This window comes from Arabidopsis thaliana, chromosome 5 (genome assembly GCF_000001735.4).
Source record: "Arabidopsis thaliana chromosome 5, partial sequence".
In the NCBI taxonomy this organism is placed as follows: Eukaryota; Viridiplantae; Streptophyta; class Magnoliopsida; order Brassicales; family Brassicaceae; genus Arabidopsis; species Arabidopsis thaliana.
Window position 1 is genome coordinate 6,805,434 of NC_003076.8, and position 16,400 is coordinate 6,821,833.

Here is a 16,400-nt window from a genome sequence, read left to right on the forward strand (position 1 = left end):
TAATTTTACAGCTACCACACACACAACAAACTTTTATTAACTGATGCTCTCATTAGTTCAATGAAATTAGTAAACTTGAAGTTACGTATGTGATTACTCTCTTCCTTTACGACAAAGATGCGTTTTATTAGCTGGTTCTGGTGTCTTATGCTCTACTAATTTCTATGGTTGAGCTTTATGGACTTGTCTCCACATTAAAATAACAGACACAATTTGTTCCAAATACAAGACCATATCCATAATCCAAAGAGGATAATATTCTACTCTTTCAGTTTCATCAACAACCCCTTGGAATCTTTTGCATACAGAAAAATGAGCATCCCAAAGAAGTAAAAATCTACAAGAACTGGATATGTAAGAAGTTGACACTCAAAAGAAAATGATCGACACACCCATCATGAAGCATCCAGCGGAGACCCAAGGGCTCAAACGCTCACCTGGTACAAGTGATGACAAAGCAAAGTTAAGCAACAGAATGTTCGGCGATGGAAAACAAATGGCAGTAAAAGTAGGAGGATATAGACTTAACTATATGCCATCATGCATATGCTTAAATAGGAGATCGACCATGGGTTTTAAAGCATTAGAATCTGGTATTCATGAGTTGAATTTATAGTACAATTGTTAGTAGCTGCATTGATTAGTAACGAGTTCTTGCTCCTAGAAAGCCTATCACTACTTTCTATAGAACACATGCAAAGAAATATTGTTCAACACAATGTTTTTAGAAAGGTTTTGAAATCACAAGAGATAACTGAGCTCCAAAGGGGTGAAAAGGCCTACCTATTCTAGCAGCCTTCCAGAAAAATCCTCGAAACCTGCAATAGTAATTAATCAAGCAATTTCTATCATTAATATGCATAGAACAAAGTGATGACTGAGGGCATTAGATGCAAGCTATAAATACAAAAAAAGCACTAGGATGAAGTAACATTTGCAATCTAAAGTAACAATATGCAGAGAAATCTGACAAAGCATCTTTAATTTGGCAAAAGACAATGCTTGAAAACAATAACCGGTGTCAAAGCTCCAAATGTGTTAGTGTTATCGGTTTTGAGAATAAAATTCACGAAAAAGGAGAACAAAGAAGGTACAAACCCAGTTTTCTGCTCTAAAATGGCAGGGAACTGCATCTTCAGATATGTGCATGTGCAGATCACAAGCAGCACCACCGTCAGAAACGAATGGAAATTGAACAAAGCTGACTGAATTTATCAAAGATAAACAAAACTCTTAGCTCAAAATCACTGAAATTAACAAAATTTAACAATGGAACAGAGAAGGCAATAACTACCATTGTATCGGATCACTGAAGCACTTGAGAAGCTAATAATTGTTTCCTTGAATCTGAAATAACCAGAAGAAAAAAAACAATAATGGGAATCACATGAGAATCGATTCGAAGACACAGACATGCCCAAGAAGAATCATAACTAAACACATGAAAAACTGAGCAAGTACAATTATCGTCAAAACCTAACAATTTATCACTACCGAGATTTGTAGAAGAATAATCAAGGGAATATGTTCATCTATTCGTCACTAATAAATCAGATTTACTATATATAGAAGCATCTGTGAATTTCATAATTATCAGATCATATAGTGAATCCAACTCCATAACGGTGACTCTCTCTCGAGAGAGCAGCAAATCAGAAAATTGAGAAATATCGATCGGTGGATGGGATGATACAAAAAAAGGGAACAGCAAACCTGAAGTTGAGCTGAAATCGATGCTAATGGCTAGAGAAATTAGGGTTTTGAAGCTTGAATCTTAGCAAAACAGATCAGCGAGACGTCAAGAGAGGGATCGAGAGACGGAGGAGAGAAACGTTCGCGTCAGAGTTATTCTCGTTTTCTCTACATATTTCCAATTCTACCCCTTTCTTCCTTTAAGTACTAAAGTCATTATGATTTCAAAGATTTTTTAAAAAAGAAAAATTGATAATATTATTTGAAATAAAGATGTTTTATAATAATCATCAATCCTTAATCCATAAAATCCACATTTCCAACTATTCAAAAAAGTGATGTTTGGGCTAGACACTAGAGTCTCACTAAACCATTGTAATCTACAAATCTTGAAGAACTAAACATGTTCACTACTTGTCTTTCAGCATTTACAATCTCTCTAAAGCATTGCGACCAGTACCACACAAGTTGATCAAATCCATGAGAACAGAGTACAAGACATCCAGAGACAAATGACCCAACAACTTCCTACTCTCCGACACTCCTTCCCTCTCCTCTGTGCATCCATTCTCCATCACTAGCCACCACGAGATGCATCCTTTTGCGTCTTCCGGGTTTACATGCGCCACCAGGCTCACTCTCTCCCCTTCCACTATCTCTAACGATAGTGACAGAAATTCCCTGCTCGCTTTTGTCCCTACCGTCCGTGCTTCCTCCAGTAGCCAACACACTATCTGGCTCGCCACCTTCTCAAATAAATAAACCGCGTGTTTAAGGGACCGTGTTGCTATAGACATGATCAACTTTAGGAAACGAAAGAACATACCTGTTGGAGAATCATCACGGGAAGGTCGGCCACGTCGCACTCGTATTTGTTTATAGAGAATAGATTGCAGGAACTGCTTTTGAGTAAGCCAACCACATTGGGCGTGCATTCCGCTTCAACACTAATACAATCATCCTTCACCACCACTTTTGTCCGGAACTGCGTCTTAAGATTCCTCTTACCATCAGGAGACTGGGTTTCAGACCTTCCTTGGGGGATGATTGATGGAGGAACAGTCATGAAGACAGTCCATGACGATGTCCGAGAATTCCATGTAGGATGAGATATCAGATGAAGATACGGGACCTTGCAGACCTGTTCAATGAGGAAGTAACCATTTTTTTTAAAGCATGATCAAAGATGACAACAAGTTTCTTGATAGAGAAGGATCATTCAATAAAGTTTAGCACATCAGGGAAAATACCACGCTTTCAAGATGCACAAGAACTCTATTTGAGAAGATTCTATGAGTCAAAGATAAGCAGAAATGGTCAAGAAGTCCGGAGTTGCTGTCCTTTTCTGTTTGATTGGATGCTCTGATACTTTTTGACTTGAGCTGATCTTTAGCTTTTCCAAAGGCATGCTCGTGAAAAATTTGTTGCAAGTATATTTCATAGCTGGTGCGATTAGGGAACCCTAGCTTCTTCAAGCGATAGTCTCCTCCTTCTGCTGGTTCTACTCTGCCAGATGATTCAATGAGCAAGGTTGCAGATTCCGACTTCTTGATGCTGGGATTTTTGCCTGATGGGTGGAGAGACACAAACAGAGAAGCTCCTTGGCCGATGCTCATTTCCATAAAATTTTCTCGTAGTCCACTTATGTTGAATCCCACACCTTCATTGAATGCTTCACGATTTAGCATGTCAAACAACTGGTAAGAAGACCAAAGAAGTGAGAAATAGTCGTGAAGAGATATACCAAGCGTACTACAAGATATATGACAAAAATACCACCTGCTCAGCAAAAATTGATTTATGCACCTCCCTCAGTAGCGAATGAGTTTCTTTAACATATTTGTCGTCACTTGCAGACAACTTCTCTGATGTTCCAGGGATATCGTGACCAGTAGTCGAGTCTATGTGCTCATCAGATTCGTTTGAGTTGCCAATCGGATTTAAGCCAACATACCCAAACCGAAGAGAGTACCATGAATCTTGGGGTACATTAATGGCCAGCATACCAGCTGAATCATGATCTACACGAATAGTGGACAGTGTAGATGGGCGAAAACCAGAAGTCGGATCATATAATGAACTGTCAGAAAGATCAATGGTGAAGCCCTCATTGCTGGCATTTGAAGCAAGCATGCGTTGTCGCTTGACTTTCCAGTTCCGCTGCAACCTATAAGCTTGTTAGTATAGCAAAAATAACCATTTGCACGTATAAATCAATCTCTATTTTGGAAGCTGAAGTCAGCTTATCATTTTATACAAATTATGAGCAATTTCAACGGAAATTCTCTAATTTGTGTTGGCATAATCTTAAGCAGTCACTACACAACAAAATGGATGTTCCTGAAGTACTGTACTATGCAGGTTCAGTAACAGAGACGGTGTAGAAGTCAAAATTTAGAACTTTTTCACATTAGACAAGAATAATAAAATGCTTTCACGTTTATCAGTCATAAGTCATAACATATTACAAAACCTACGTGCGTAATAACTCTACATCCAAAATTCGGACGCTAATTATCTGTGCACAACACAAATAGCTATGACATTGTAAGCTACCTAAAACTAGTATCAAGAATGCAAACAACAAATTCTTAAAAGTTGCAAAATAGTACTAAGGAAAATAGCCACTGACATTAAATGAAAAGCAAGTACTCGAACCTGATAAGAGCACCATAAAACCTTGCTTCACGATTGATTTTCTGCTCTAAAGCTTTTGCTGATTGTTTAAAGTAGTTTCCTAAATTCTGCAGAGGAAACAGATATTCAGAAGTGAGATAAGCATACCATCCAAAGACAATTATATAGTTAAAAAGCTCTTTACGAAACCAAGTTAATGTTTCCAACAGTTTCTCAGGATACTAAAAAGTGCCTAACTAATAACAATTACAAGAATCCTTCCATCTTTAAGCAAAGTTAAATTGCACATAAGAAAGTAAGCTACTGATTACCCGGTAGCCCTGCAGCTTGGTAGCAGTAGACACAGCAAGATCCGAGAGAATCTCATTCGGCATCGGCTTAGGTCTGGTCATCCCAGCAACTGTTACTGCATCATTTGCTTGGACCTTCAAAGATAAAATCAGAAGATAAATTGTTTAAGTTTTACTCTCTATTCAAATATCAGAAACCAAACTTCAGCTCCTTCCATTCAAACCAATAAAACAGACACTGTAAGAGCTATGAATATCCCAAAATTCTTATCTATTATCAACAAGAGTCACTCACTGTGTCGATAAGGTCAATGATGACAGTGAGCTCCTGATGAGCCAATTGCAAATTCTCAACCATTCCCTTCCATTTCCATTGCTCCACGCTATCCTTGGAGCTTTTCTTCTGCTTCTTCTTCTTCAGCTCATCTTCCTCTTCCAACGCCCACGCGAAGTCTATTCTCCGAATCAGCGATACTCTCTTATCATCGTAATCAACATCACTACACGTCAAAAACAAAAGGAATAATTTAGAAGCAAAACAATCTGGGAAGATTTTGTCTCGTTTCTCAAACACCAGACAACACTTACGAAGGAAAACGCTCGGCGCCATTTTCTTCGATAGATTCCAATCGTTTAATGGGAAGCCTGTCGAGAGAGATTTCCATGTCGCTATCCATATCGTACAGAAAAAAATCTTCCCGGTCAAAAATTCAGATTTTCTAGGTCGACGGTAACACAGTCCGGCCAAATCGCTTCAACGCTCCAAATCGGATATTTAGATCTAATAATCCGGGTCAAAAAAATTCCGGATCATTTTTACGGGTAAAGCCCATTAAAAGCCCAAAATATGTTGTACTCTGACTGTGCAAAACTCCTCCGTAAAACCCTTTCATTTGCATTTGGGAATCGATTGCTCTTCTTCGTAGTCGCCTTTGAATTCGCAGGTATTTTTTTGTTCTTCGCTTGATGGGTTCTCGTTGATTATCACTCGATTTCGTATCTGGATCTATTATAGGGTTTTCTCTTGTGTGATTCCGTGTAGTTAGAGATGGATGCTTCAGATTCGTTTTACTTTTGCTTCCATCATCGGATCAACTAAGGATTGCAGTTTTTCTGGTAGATTAAGTAGAAATGATATGTTTAGAGGATACAATCCTTAGTTTTGAATCTTAAAGTTGAATACTTTGAAGAGTTCTCTTTCATTTTCATCTAATGAGTTTTGTGTTAATGATCGGTTGTGAATTGCAGAGTGAGAAGCAATGAAGGTGAGATCATCTGTGAAGAAGATGTGTGAGTTTTGTAAAACAGTGAAACGTCGTGGACGTGTGTATGTTATATGCTCTTCCAATCCTAAGCACAAGCAAAGACAAGGGTTCAGTTCCTTTGCTTATGAAGGAATTACACCTTCCCCTTTGTAAGTGAATCTTGTATCTGGTTTTCGCTTTTGAGTAATTAGGTGTCTCATTCGGATTTTGGACGGGTTAAATACAGTGTATATTGACTACTGTGAATCACTTACTACCCAAATTTTGTCCTATAGAATCATTGAATGAAAAGTGAGGATCTATTTAGAGTCTGTTGAACAGTTACTAAAATACATTATAGTGGAACATCACACAGAAGCATGAAGCATGTGCACTTGTTTTCCTTCGCAGAGTTGAGAGTAACTTACTTAAAAAGTTATTTGGGATTGTAAAACAGGTTTGCTGAGCCGATTGCTAGTCAGGAGTTGGTGAGGCTGCCTGGTCAGGGGGTATCAGCCGGACTGGCATCACTTTTACACAAAAGGCCTATGCCAACAGCGTATTTCGGATGGAGGTCTGGTCTTGCATCCATTCTCTTCAAACAAGGAAATTAGGATGTCAGCATTTCCCTTTTTATTCTTCAGATTTGTAATCGCAGTTTTCTTCCAATTCCTATGAAACATTATTGTATATCTCTCCACTTTTACTTTGGTCAGTCGTATGCTCCTTCGAGACCTGTTTGATTGTGCCTCGCATGACCTGAACAAAGAGATATATTATGACACTCGAGTATTTGTTTTTACATTTTCCACTGGAGCATATGTTAGGGATCAATATGTTTTTCTTTTAGAAAACTCTGGTTAGTGATATCCACATCGATTACATGCCAAGGAAATGAGCAAATTGTGGTTGAATTTGTATTGACCGCGTACCAAGTAGTTTGAAATATGTTGTGGCTCATTTGCGCATGTTTATAGTCAAATTTCACTATTCCAAAATGAGGCTGCACAAAGCACACCCACTAAATGCGAATCAAATACAATGAAACTGGAGAGACGGAGACTTCTCAACGACAACGACCCTTCTCTTTCTCCACCGTTGAGCACTCGGCTCGTAGGTCCTACGTGGTGGTGTGAGAGGTCACAGGAAGCCCACTCTGATAGGCATATCCCATGGGCCCCGCTTCTGGACAGTACTACTTTTGGACATAACAAGCCTTCTTTATTACTTTTTGTTGTAGTTTTCCCTCAGTCAAATCGTTAACAGCTTCATTCCAAAAAAATCACCTCACCAATAATTGTCATACTCTTTCGTAATTTCCATTTTTGAGCTGCAATTTTAACCAATTGATCTCGAGAGATAACCATCATAATTGTGTTTCTTTCACAGGAAACAAAAAATACGAAAGGGATAATTAATCTACTCAATATATAAAATTCAGAAAGGATAATTTCTCAAAGGTTCAGGATTCCTTGCCAATGAAAATTAACATGATCTTAATATATATATCATTTGTTTACTTGGACTATATGACGTATTGGTCACGGTTGTTCTTGAATAATTGAGTTGTTCACTTGTCGTCTGATTAATGTGTTTGGTTGAATTCTAACTTTAAAGTTTTCAGTTAATTGTCTTCTTGCAATTTTTAGTTTCAGTATCGAACTTTTAATTTGAATTTGGTAGTTTCGGATTTATAATAGTATAAATTTAAGAATGATAGTAGAACTTTTATCAATAAATTGTCCTGAAATTTAGTTTGGTTTTTTAGTACACAAAGATGTATAGATGATGGTGTAGTATAAACCTGCAAAATCAAATTAAAATTTGCCGTTGAATTGAGCCAAAATAAGCACTTTCGTAATCCTTACATTAGTTGTACTATTTTTATCTTATTTTGACACGAGACGATTCGTTCAGATTCTCGCTGCTAATCCTTACATTAGTTGTACTACCGAAAAGTTAAAAGTTAGTATCAAAGACCAAAAAACAAAAACAAATACACTATTGGCCATGTTATCAACTTAGAAATGGGACCCAAAAAAAATCAAAAGATAGAAATGGTTATGGGCCAAAGCGTCAATTACAACATTCGTGAGCCACATGGAACCGTGAACCGTACAATCAAAGAAGGACCCACCCACCCAATTGATACTCAAATTACACATATACTTACAATTCAATTTTATTTATAAACAATATTTGTGTTTTTTGCACACATCTACCTATAACTACATTGATACGTTGTGCAAAAGCAATGAACGAATCTACCGTCCATCTGTTACATTTGCATTAAAAGAGTTTGTCCCACGTGTCATTTGTAGAAAGATCAGCCGTGAACCTATATTTTCTGGTGACACTGCCGTCCACTTGCAATTCTGCGACCTTCGTGAACTTAATATTCCGCGTTTTGTAACTTTTGTGCACGAGATTTTTATAGCTTAGTAGCAACGAGCAGAGAAGAATCCGCAGACCAATGATATACACAAGCAAAGTCAAATTAAAAATCATTTTGGTACACCACTTGGAAAATCAAACCAACCAAACAAAAAAAATCTCGGAGAAAGAACCAAAAACTAATTAACCTAGAAAATATTAATTTATGCTTAAAACATCCACCACGTGATTAAAAACTAATCGACGGCTGAGATTGCTTTTCCTTTACCTTCCTCTCTATTAAAAAGCACCGTCTTCACTTCTCATCCCCAGCTCAAACAAACCTGGAAAACAACAAATCTAAGCTTTCTTCTTCCTCTAATCAAAACCTAAGAATCTCCTAATTCAGATCCAGAACGAGAGATGCTTCTACGAAGCGCTTCAACGCCACTTCTAAACTCATTGGTTCATGTCTCGAGTCCAAGAGATTCTCCAATCGAAACCGTTGAATCTGTTCATCAGATTCAACGACACAGATCCATAACACTCTCTGCGTCTTCTTCCTCTTGCTGTTATAGCCCGATGTCTGTACACTCTAGCGACGATTCTTCAAGGAGGATGAAAAGAACGGCGTCAGATAGCGATCTACGACATTTGACATCGACGAAACCGCCGGTGAGTAAGTTTTTGAGCGGTGGTGCTTTGATGGAGGATGTGGATGAAGGAATCGGATTCGGTCTTATACGCACTTCGTCTTATGATGGTATAAGTTGGGCTTTGGATGAAGATACTGAGGTTGCTGGCGGTGGTGGTGGTGGGATGTTTCACGGTGGAGGAAAAGGAAGGAGTGGTGGTAGATCTGATGGTGGTGATGGAGGTGACGATAACACTGATGTTCATTATCGTAAGATGATTGAAGCTAATCCTGGAAATGGGATTTTTCTCAGTAATTATGCTAAATTCCTGAAGGAGGTACAGATTTGTGTACTTTCTAGATCTGAATTGAATTGAAATTTTGATTTGGCGATTATCATATTGAGATGTGTCGTATGATTGATTGAAACAGGTTAGAAAAGATTACTTGAAAGCAGAGGAATATTGTGGGAGAGCTATTCTGGTGAGTCCTAATGATGGGAATGTTCTGGCTATGTACGCTGAGTTGGTTTGGAAGATCCATAAGGATTCATCTCGTGCTGAGAATTACTTCAATCAAGCTGTTGCAGCTGCTCCTGAGGACTGGTAAGAAAAAGATTCTAACTTTATTAATCAAGCTCTCTTCTTTAGGACTTTGATAGTAGTTGTGTGACTCTTGTGCTTGAATTCTGACTAACGTACTTGTTGTTTTCTGCAGTTATGTACAAGCTTCGTATGCACGGTTTCTATGGGATGCTGAAGAGGAAGAAGAAGAGGAAAAGGAAGAGAGACATGAAGAAGAACTTGAGCATCAAACTTCTCGAATGAATTTCTTCACCGGACCTTCTCCAATCACGGCCATGTCTTAAACTCGTGGTCGGCATTACCATCCTTTATAGATTTAGATAAACGTGTCACGTCTATGATTTTATTATCTAACCCTTTTGTTTAATGTGAATTCTTTAGCTAAGCCTTTTTATGGGTATTTCTTTACTCGGTGTTAGAATTTGTCTCAGTTGTAGTAATACCACTGAAAGAATAATAAGATATGCAATAAACAATTTGCTTTTTGGTTGGTGTAAATGAGTTGGGGTTGTGATATTTGCTGACCGGTCATAGAACCAAGCCTGCACACACCAAACCTATTACAAAGGAGAACAACTATGAATGAAGATGACTGCTAGTTCTTCTTCTGATGCAGGAACTATGTAGGAATTCAGTGTCATGTTAGCCATTAGAAAGGCTGAGAATGTTCTCGTTAGGATAACGACCGGCGCCTCTTGTTAAAACCTACTTGAGTCCGTAAAATCATGTCGAAGAGAAACCTGGTAACATTAAGTCCATTTAGAGGATTTTTAAGCTCAGACAGATAGACAAGGGCAGTGAGCTAGCTGTCCATGAGACCTGAAGTTTGTAGACTTTGATCAGCAGAATAGGGTATTTGACTTTAGAGAAGCAACTTTCTGTAGCTGAGAAGCAACTTCCTGCCGCTGGCCGCTCTATCTTGCTCGATGTCAGAGTTAAACGCAGGGGTATATCAGGCTCGGCTCACAGGAGATGGGTTAGGGGGCAGCAAGAGAGTATAATCCATCTCTTTTGACCAAAAAACTTCAATTGAACTAGACCTATTTTTCATAACACTCTTTTAAGATTTACAAATTAGAGAAATAAATTCCTTTTTTTCTGTTTAAACTTTTAGGTATTTTATAAGGTTTGTTTTAAAATGATAAAATGTATAGGAAAGCAAATGCTGCGACAATCTTTCCTCTGCCTAGGCAACTTACCATCGCCCCTTGACGTTAGACGAATGAAGTTTCCCCATGGTGTGTTTAGCAATTCCTAAGCCGCTTTGATCACTATTTAGTGAGGCTGAAGCGTTACCTTTCTCATTTACAAGCGTGGAACCAAAATCACGCAAACCTAAGACCAAAATGTGTTTGAATATTTAACTACATTTGAAAAAAAAGTTAGTAAGCAAAATATTTTATTTTAAAAAATATTCTCACGAAAAAAAACACCTAGAATGTCATATTAAAACCCTAAAAAAATTTCAAGTAAACTCTAAACGTTATTAATAACTCCCAAACCTAAAGTTCTAAACAAATGGTTTATTTCTTTATCATTAGAGATTGTTTTCATTTTTTTGGTTAGATAATCTTTTAATTTTGCTTCCACAATCCACCTAACTCAATTAAAAATGATCATGTTTTTATTTTCCAATTTCCTTCTTCTTTTAAATTTCTTGATTTGAGAATCTGAAAATCGATTAAAAGTATATATATATACAAGATTACAAGTTGTAGAAAATTGTCAAAAGAAAAACACACATGAACAGAACAACCCTTTGACTTAAAAATAGCGCAATTACACTTCAGAATATATTTTCTCGGGATAACAATAAACAACAGAGAGATTTCTTCTATAAGGAAGTGGTAAATTTTTTGAGAAAGGAACACTGAAACAAAGAGAGTTCATGGCCACTCAAGGAGAAGCGACGTTCTCCGCGGCCGCGACGACGACGTCGAGCTATCCGACGGGAGGTGTTGGTGGCAAATTGAAGCGGCAATCGGCGAGGAGGCATGCGGCGACACCTTATTCTCGACCAACACAGAACCAGGTACAACGGAGGCCGTGGATCTCGAGAATCGTCGATCCTGCTTATCGGATTATTTCCGGCGGCGCTACCAGAATACTTCCATATTTCTTCTCGAACGCCGCCTCCGCTCCTGCTCTTGCTGCTCCTCCAGAGGATCAAAATCAACATCAAGGTTTTTGGTCTATCCTTTGCTCTTTCTAGTCTCGTATTAAGGCTTTTCTTCCTGGAAAATTTCTGCAGCTTTCGGGGTGTGTTATATCAATTGATCTCTATGGTGGTATATCTGTTCTCTGCTTAGGAGTATCTAGGGTTTTGTTGAAATTGTTTCGATGCTGTAAATTAGATGTGCCAATCGCCAGGATAGAAGAAGGTTCTTCTGGTTTTGATTCAAGTGGAATTTATAGAAGTTAAAGCTTCTCTGTTTGCGTTTTTGTTCATGACTTCTAATGGTCAAGTAAGATGATTTTGTCACCCAGTGTGGTCTTAGTCTTAGCCTCTGTTAGTTTTTTTTTGCTAGCGAGACACATTGATACTGACCAGATGTATGCTCTGGTGTTACTAAATTTCTTTTAGTGTCAAGTGAGTGATGGGTTTATTACTTGTTGGCTCAAAAAGTAGTGTTTGTAAAATATATAGTGCAATTGTTATCTCGACTTTGTGCAATGTATTTACAATTTAGTACAGAGAGATGAGTTATTCGTTCGAGCTGTCATTGTTTAACATTTGGCTCTCTTTATACTAGGTGAGTTGCAGAATAATCCACAGGACAATGATCCCAGTGTAACCCCAATTTCAAATGTAAGTGTCTTTCAACTACTCCTCGCTCTTTTCTTAAACTCAATTGGGAACTTACTGCTTTCGCTAAGGTGATTTTTTTTGAAGCATTATTTATCATGCTGAAGTTCTATTCAAAGGAGTTGTTGGTATCTTTGACACTTTGTTGTTAGGCGTTAATTTCTCAACTGATATTACATTGATATCTCAATTTGAGCGAGGTGTTGTATGATGAGAAATCGTGTTTGTCTTATCGGTCTGTTTTATATTGCAGCTGATTTAATAGTATAAAGAATGTGTTACCAAAGAATACATTCATGCAATTTTCTTCTGTGAGATTCTGGTAATATAAATGTATAACACAGATCTTTGCATAACCTAAGAATGATGTAATCTTACTGTTCCGTGCTCTTGCGTTGGATTTTTCTCTTGATTCCAAGTAAATATCACAATTTTATTCCCTCCTCCTATTCATTCTCTCGTCATTTAATGCCTGCTTTTGTGATTTGTTATGATGGCATACATCATTTTCTCCCATTAATTGATTCGAAAAACTTTTCAGAAACCGGAGCCAGCATCAATTGAAGTGGGAGGTCCTAGTGGTACTGCAAACGTGAACGAAGGCAATTTCAGTATCAGTGCACAGAGAAGAGGGAAAGCAGCTTTAAATGACGACGTTGCAATCTCGGAGCTTGAAAGGCTAATGGAAGGAAAAACGTTTTCACAGTATGTTCTTTAAGTTTGTTACATTAATTGCATTTCAAATGATGCAGATGCTTGATGGAAATGTGCTTCCTTTTACTTGTTTTTTTTGTTAATGCTTATATTCACGTCTCCGTCATTAGTATCCTATTGACTGGCTGCTTATTTTTCCTTGCCTTTTTGTTATCTTTTCCTGACAGTTCTGATTATATACCATTTTTACACTGACATCTTTTAATCTCTATGCAGAGCTGAAATTGATCGTCTCATAGAGATGATAAGTTCGAGGGCTATTGATCTACCTGATGTCAAGAGAGACGAGAGAAATTTGGAGATTCCTTTGAGAGAGGGAGCCAAGAAAAATATGAGTTTATTTGATAAGGCAAAAGAGCCCATTGGTGGCAAGGATGCTAATAGTGAAATATGGGCTACACCAACCCCACTTGCAAAGTCAATAGTGAGTTGTTTGCTATCCAGCCTTTTTTGTTAGGACGTTCTGATGAAACTAGCATTAACATGAATTGCTTAGGCTATTCCAAGTAGCCGGAAAATTCTAAAAGTTTGTTTGCAGACTATAGGACTAATTTGAGGTTGGTCTGTCTGTGAAAACTTATGAAGAAATATGTAAACAGGAAGAACTATGTAATTTCACATATTTGCTTCATCAAAGAGTTGATGTTTCTTACTTCCCTGGTCCTTGTTTCCTTATTATTTGATTTTTTTCAATTTACTCACTTTTTTCGCGTTAACTTTTTTCGTAGATACTTGACGGAGACAAAATACGAGATGAAGTTGGTCTTTCACCGGCAGAACTTGCCAAGGCATATATGGGAGGTCAGACATCATCAAGTAGTTCCCAAGGTTTTGTAGCAAGAAATGAAAAGGATTGTTTAGATAGGAGTATGCTTGTAGGGAAATCATCACTTGCATCACCATCAAGCAAGCCTTCTGCTTGTTGGCCTGGTATCAAGTCAAGTGAGCAATCTGGTTTTGCAACTCCTCAAAGCCGACGAGAGAGCTATGGGCTTCAAAATTTTCCAAGGACTCCTTATTCTAGAACCATTCTTTCAAATTCTAAGTCAAAGGTGTGTGGAGTTTTTCTTATTACTTTTTACTAAAGATTTTTGGTATATTTGAGCTGTTCCTTTTTTTTTTGGCTCAGTTGATGCAATTGCAGAACGATAGTAGCAAGCACCTAAGCAACCTCCAGTCTCCCTCTCAAAGTGTGGAGAGAAGATATGGCCAGGTAAACTCTCTCAGTGGGCTCTATAATTCTGATTACCTGTAAGAGGTTATTTCATAAATGTGCGCTTACTATTTATTTTTAGACTTCTAAGACAATATTAAAGAAAGTATTGTATTCTTCCCAAACATTTTGACTTCCAAACTCCTTAAGCAGAGGTGTTGGATGGCTTATGGTGTTAGGGAATCTACCTAAGATGGGATCTTAAGCAAAGGAACTGTAGCAGTCAGTTAATTGTTTCAAAGTACTGTTCTTGCCACTAGATCGATGGAAATTGTTTTCTATTGGCTTAACCAGTGTTTGATTGGTTATCTAATGTATACTTAAAGAATGTGAATGAAACGGTGGTTGATGTGATTGAGGAACAGAAGAATAGATCAAGTATGCAATTGTGTGGATGACTTAATTTTGGACACCTTTACCTTGACTTCTCTGAAATTATTTTCGTCTAGGCATTCATAATGTCGTCCTCTAGGTCTTGTTACCTTTTGTAAAACTTGGTTCTTAATTAGAGTCATCACTATACTACCTTTTGAATCTTTCCTGGGTTCCGTCTATCTTCCTCAGTTGAAACCTGATAAACCACTTTCTAATGTGCACAGCTTAGCAAGGGAAGGGATGGTGGACTTTTTGGACCCAGTAGAAGAACTCGTCAGAGCGCCACGCCGTCCATGGTGTCTCCTTATTCACGACCTTCCCGTGGTGCATCTCGTTTTGAAAATTCTGCTATCATGAAGAGCTCTGAAGCAGGGGAATCAAGTTACCTATCTAGGTCCCAGATAACAACTTATGGTAAGCATAAAGAGGCAGAAGTTGGTACCCTGACTGTGCCTACACATTCTAGTCAGATTGCTAGGACAATATTGGATCACCTTGAACGGACCCAATCCCAATCCACCCCAAAAAATAAAACTGCCGAGTTAAAGCTTGCCACTTCCTGGAGACATCCACAGTCTTCGAAAACCGTTGAAAAAAGCAGCTCGGACGTCACCAATGTGAAAAAGGATGGCTCAGCTAAATTGCATGAAGATATCCAGAACATTTTCTCTCAGAATCAGCCATCCTCTGTTCTTAAACCACCTGCAACTACCACTGGTGACATTCAAAATGGAATGAACAAGACCGCTTCAGCGACAAATGGAATATTCCGTGGAACACAAGCAGCAAGTAGCGGTGGTAACGCACTCCAATATGAGTTTGGGAAGCCTAAGGGTTCTCTTTCCAGAAGCATGCATGATGAGGTACTTTGAGTACTCGTCTTTTTTTTCTTAATGCATCTTGCATCATGTTTTGGCTTCTGAGTGCGAGGAACCTTGATATACCCCGTAACATAGGAAGTAAACAAGCTTAATGAGTTTTTCATTCGTTTGTGACTTTAAAACAACCCAGATCTCTCCGGAAACTGGAGAATGGTAACATTTGTGGAGCTATATATATCTTTGTTGACCGTTTGAATTTTGATCTTGTGGCAAATTGAATTGCAGTTGGGTACTTCTTCTCAGGACGCTGCAAAAGCTGTTCCCTATTCTTTTGGAGGGGAAACTGCAAATCTCCCCAAACCACCATCTCACTCACTGGGAAATAACAAACCGGTACTTCCATCGATCTCAGTAGCCAAGCCCTTCCAAAAATGGGCAGTCCCTTCGGGTTCAAACGCTGGCTTCACATTCCCGGTCTCTTCATCTGATGGAACAACATCATCAGAGCCCACAACTCCATCCATCATGCCCTTCACAACAAGCCCACCAGTAGCAAGTGGTGGTGGTGTTGCCATTACGAATCATCACGAAGCGAGAAAAGATTACGAGATTCCTCAATTTAGTTTCGACGGCAGCAACAGAAGAGGAGATAAGTCGCCCCTGGTGTTTTCGTTTCCCTCTGTAAGCGAAGAGGTGGTCAGTGAGGATGATGATGCGAGGTTTGGTATCAAATACACATTTGGGTCAGAAAAGCCGGAGAGGATATCATTCAGCTCAGCAGGAAGTGACGGTGTCTGCTGTTAAAAGACAAGGACAACGGTCTTTGTTTCTTGTATGTTTTCCAAAAAAATTTCCTTTTTTGTTTTCTCGAATTGTTTTTGCTTCTTTACTTTTGAGAGTAGAATTTTGTGCCTAGATCATGAGTTTTGATTTCTATTCATTTGAGGATTGATTTCTTTATGAATCCGATTTTTATAAAAATAAAAGGTTAATCGAGATTTATAGGTCGAAAATGTC

At 38.3% G+C, this 16,400-nt stretch overlaps 5 protein-coding genes across 11 annotated transcripts; 3 read left to right on the forward strand and 2 right to left on the reverse strand.

The window, feature by feature from the left end:
- Positions 1 to 108: 108 nt before the first annotated feature.
- On the reverse strand, positions 109 to 1,912 carry AT5G20165 (kish-A-like protein). 4 transcript variants are annotated; one of them, NM_001085138.2, is made up of 6 exons: positions 1,714 to 1,893; positions 1,295 to 1,347; positions 1,099 to 1,205; positions 784 to 818; positions 530 to 590; positions 109 to 437 (listed from the first exon to the last, which is right to left on the reverse strand). In NM_001085138.2, coding segments are annotated over exons 2-6 (207 nt in total). In that variant the 5' UTR covers positions 1,298 to 1,347; positions 1,714 to 1,893; the 3' UTR covers positions 109 to 436. The 4 variants fall into 4 exon arrangements, with proteins under 4 accessions (NP_001078607.1, NP_680174.2, NP_001331371.1 ...); NM_001343641.1 differs by adding an exon at positions 933 to 1,001 and having other exon boundaries at positions 161 to 590; positions 1,714 to 1,894; NM_147869.3 differs by lacking the exon at positions 530 to 590 and having other exon boundaries at positions 117 to 437; positions 1,714 to 1,912.
- A 29-nt stretch (positions 1,913 to 1,941) lies between these two features.
- On the reverse strand, positions 1,942 to 5,486 carry AT5G20170 (RNA polymerase II transcription mediator). Its single transcript, NM_122024.4, has 8 exons — positions 5,208 to 5,486; positions 4,915 to 5,119; positions 4,641 to 4,754; positions 4,351 to 4,436; positions 3,472 to 3,859; positions 2,943 to 3,389; positions 2,519 to 2,833; positions 1,942 to 2,438 (listed from the first exon to the last, which is right to left on the reverse strand). The coding sequence occupies exons 1-8, from the start codon at positions 5,294 to 5,296 to the stop codon at positions 2,121 to 2,123; spliced, it is 1,962 nt and encodes a 653-aa protein (NP_197517.3). The 5' UTR covers positions 5,297 to 5,486; the 3' UTR covers positions 1,942 to 2,120.
- On the forward strand, positions 5,475 to 6,753 carry AT5G20180 (Ribosomal protein L36). 4 transcript variants are annotated; one of them, NM_180526.1, is made up of 4 exons: positions 5,531 to 5,563; positions 5,662 to 5,735; positions 5,868 to 6,033; positions 6,321 to 6,713. In NM_180526.1, exons 3-4 carry the CDS (start codon positions 5,879 to 5,881, stop codon positions 6,475 to 6,477), a joined length of 312 nt encoding a protein of 103 aa, NP_850857.1. In that variant the 5' UTR covers positions 5,531 to 5,563; positions 5,662 to 5,735; positions 5,868 to 5,878; the 3' UTR covers positions 6,478 to 6,713. The 4 variants fall into 4 exon arrangements, with proteins under 4 accessions (NP_001330929.1, NP_197518.1, NP_001330928.1 ...); NM_001343643.1 differs by having other exon boundaries at positions 5,475 to 5,735; NM_122025.4 differs by lacking the exon at positions 5,662 to 5,735 and having other exon boundaries at positions 5,487 to 5,563; positions 6,321 to 6,753.
- A 1,575-nt stretch (positions 6,754 to 8,328) lies between these two features.
- On the forward strand, positions 8,329 to 10,440 carry AT5G20190 (Tetratricopeptide repeat (TPR)-like superfamily protein). The gene is made up of 3 exons (NM_122026.4): positions 8,329 to 9,208; positions 9,303 to 9,475; positions 9,588 to 10,440. Exons 1-3 carry the CDS (start codon positions 8,660 to 8,662, stop codon positions 9,736 to 9,738), a joined length of 873 nt encoding a protein of 290 aa, NP_197519.1. The 5' UTR covers positions 8,329 to 8,659; the 3' UTR covers positions 9,739 to 10,440.
- A 738-nt stretch (positions 10,441 to 11,178) lies between these two features.
- Positions 11,179 to 16,394, forward strand: AT5G20200 (nucleoporin-like protein). The gene is made up of 8 exons (NM_122027.4): positions 11,179 to 11,637; positions 12,208 to 12,263; positions 12,802 to 12,965; positions 13,191 to 13,398; positions 13,703 to 14,026; positions 14,104 to 14,187; positions 14,787 to 15,425; positions 15,669 to 16,394. Exons 1-8 carry the CDS (start codon positions 11,343 to 11,345, stop codon positions 16,185 to 16,187), a joined length of 2,289 nt encoding a protein of 762 aa, NP_197520.1. The 5' UTR covers positions 11,179 to 11,342; the 3' UTR covers positions 16,188 to 16,394.
- Positions 16,395 to 16,400: the final 6 nt, after the last annotated feature.

Coding starts and splice junctions, on each gene's coding strand:
- AT5G20165 (NM_001343641.1), bottom strand. Junction 1,002..1,098: donor ATTTTAGAGCAGAAAACTGG/GTTTGTACCTTC, acceptor ATTGTTTTCAAG/CATTGTCTTTTGCCAAATTA. Junction 591..783: donor CTGGAAGGCTGCTAGAATAG/GTAGGCCTTTTC, acceptor CATGAATACCAG/ATTCTAATGCTTTAAAACCC.
- AT5G20170 (NM_122024.4), bottom strand. CDS start 5,296: ATGGATAGCGACATGGAAATCTCTCTCGACAGGCTTCCCATTAAACGA. Junction 2,834..2,942: donor TTGTGCATCTTGAAAGCGTG/GTATTTTCCCTG, acceptor CTCATTGAACAG/GTCTGCAAGGTCCCGTATCT. Junction 2,439..2,518: donor CCGTGATGATTCTCCAACAG/GTATGTTCTTTC, acceptor TTATTTGAGAAG/GTGGCGAGCCAGATAGTGTG.
- AT5G20180 (NM_001343643.1), top strand. CDS start 5,879: ATGAAGGTGAGATCATCTGTGAAGAAGATGTGTGAGTTTTGTAAAACA. Junction 6,034..6,320: donor GGAATTACACCTTCCCCTTT/GTAAGTGAATCT, acceptor ATTGTAAAACAG/GTTTGCTGAGCCGATTGCTA.
- AT5G20190 (NM_122026.4), top strand. CDS start 8,660: ATGCTTCTACGAAGCGCTTCAACGCCACTTCTAAACTCATTGGTTCAT. Junction 9,209..9,302: donor ATGCTAAATTCCTGAAGGAG/GTACAGATTTGT, acceptor TGATTGAAACAG/GTTAGAAAAGATTACTTGAA. Junction 9,476..9,587: donor GCAGCTGCTCCTGAGGACTG/GTAAGAAAAAGA, acceptor TGTTTTCTGCAG/TTATGTACAAGCTTCGTATG.
- AT5G20200 (NM_122027.4), top strand. CDS start 11,343: ATGGCCACTCAAGGAGAAGCGACGTTCTCCGCGGCCGCGACGACGACG. Junction 12,264..12,801: donor GTGTAACCCCAATTTCAAAT/GTAAGTGTCTTT, acceptor AAAACTTTTCAG/AAACCGGAGCCAGCATCAAT. Junction 14,027..14,103: donor TTTCAAATTCTAAGTCAAAG/GTGTGTGGAGTT, acceptor TTTTTGGCTCAG/TTGATGCAATTGCAGAACGA.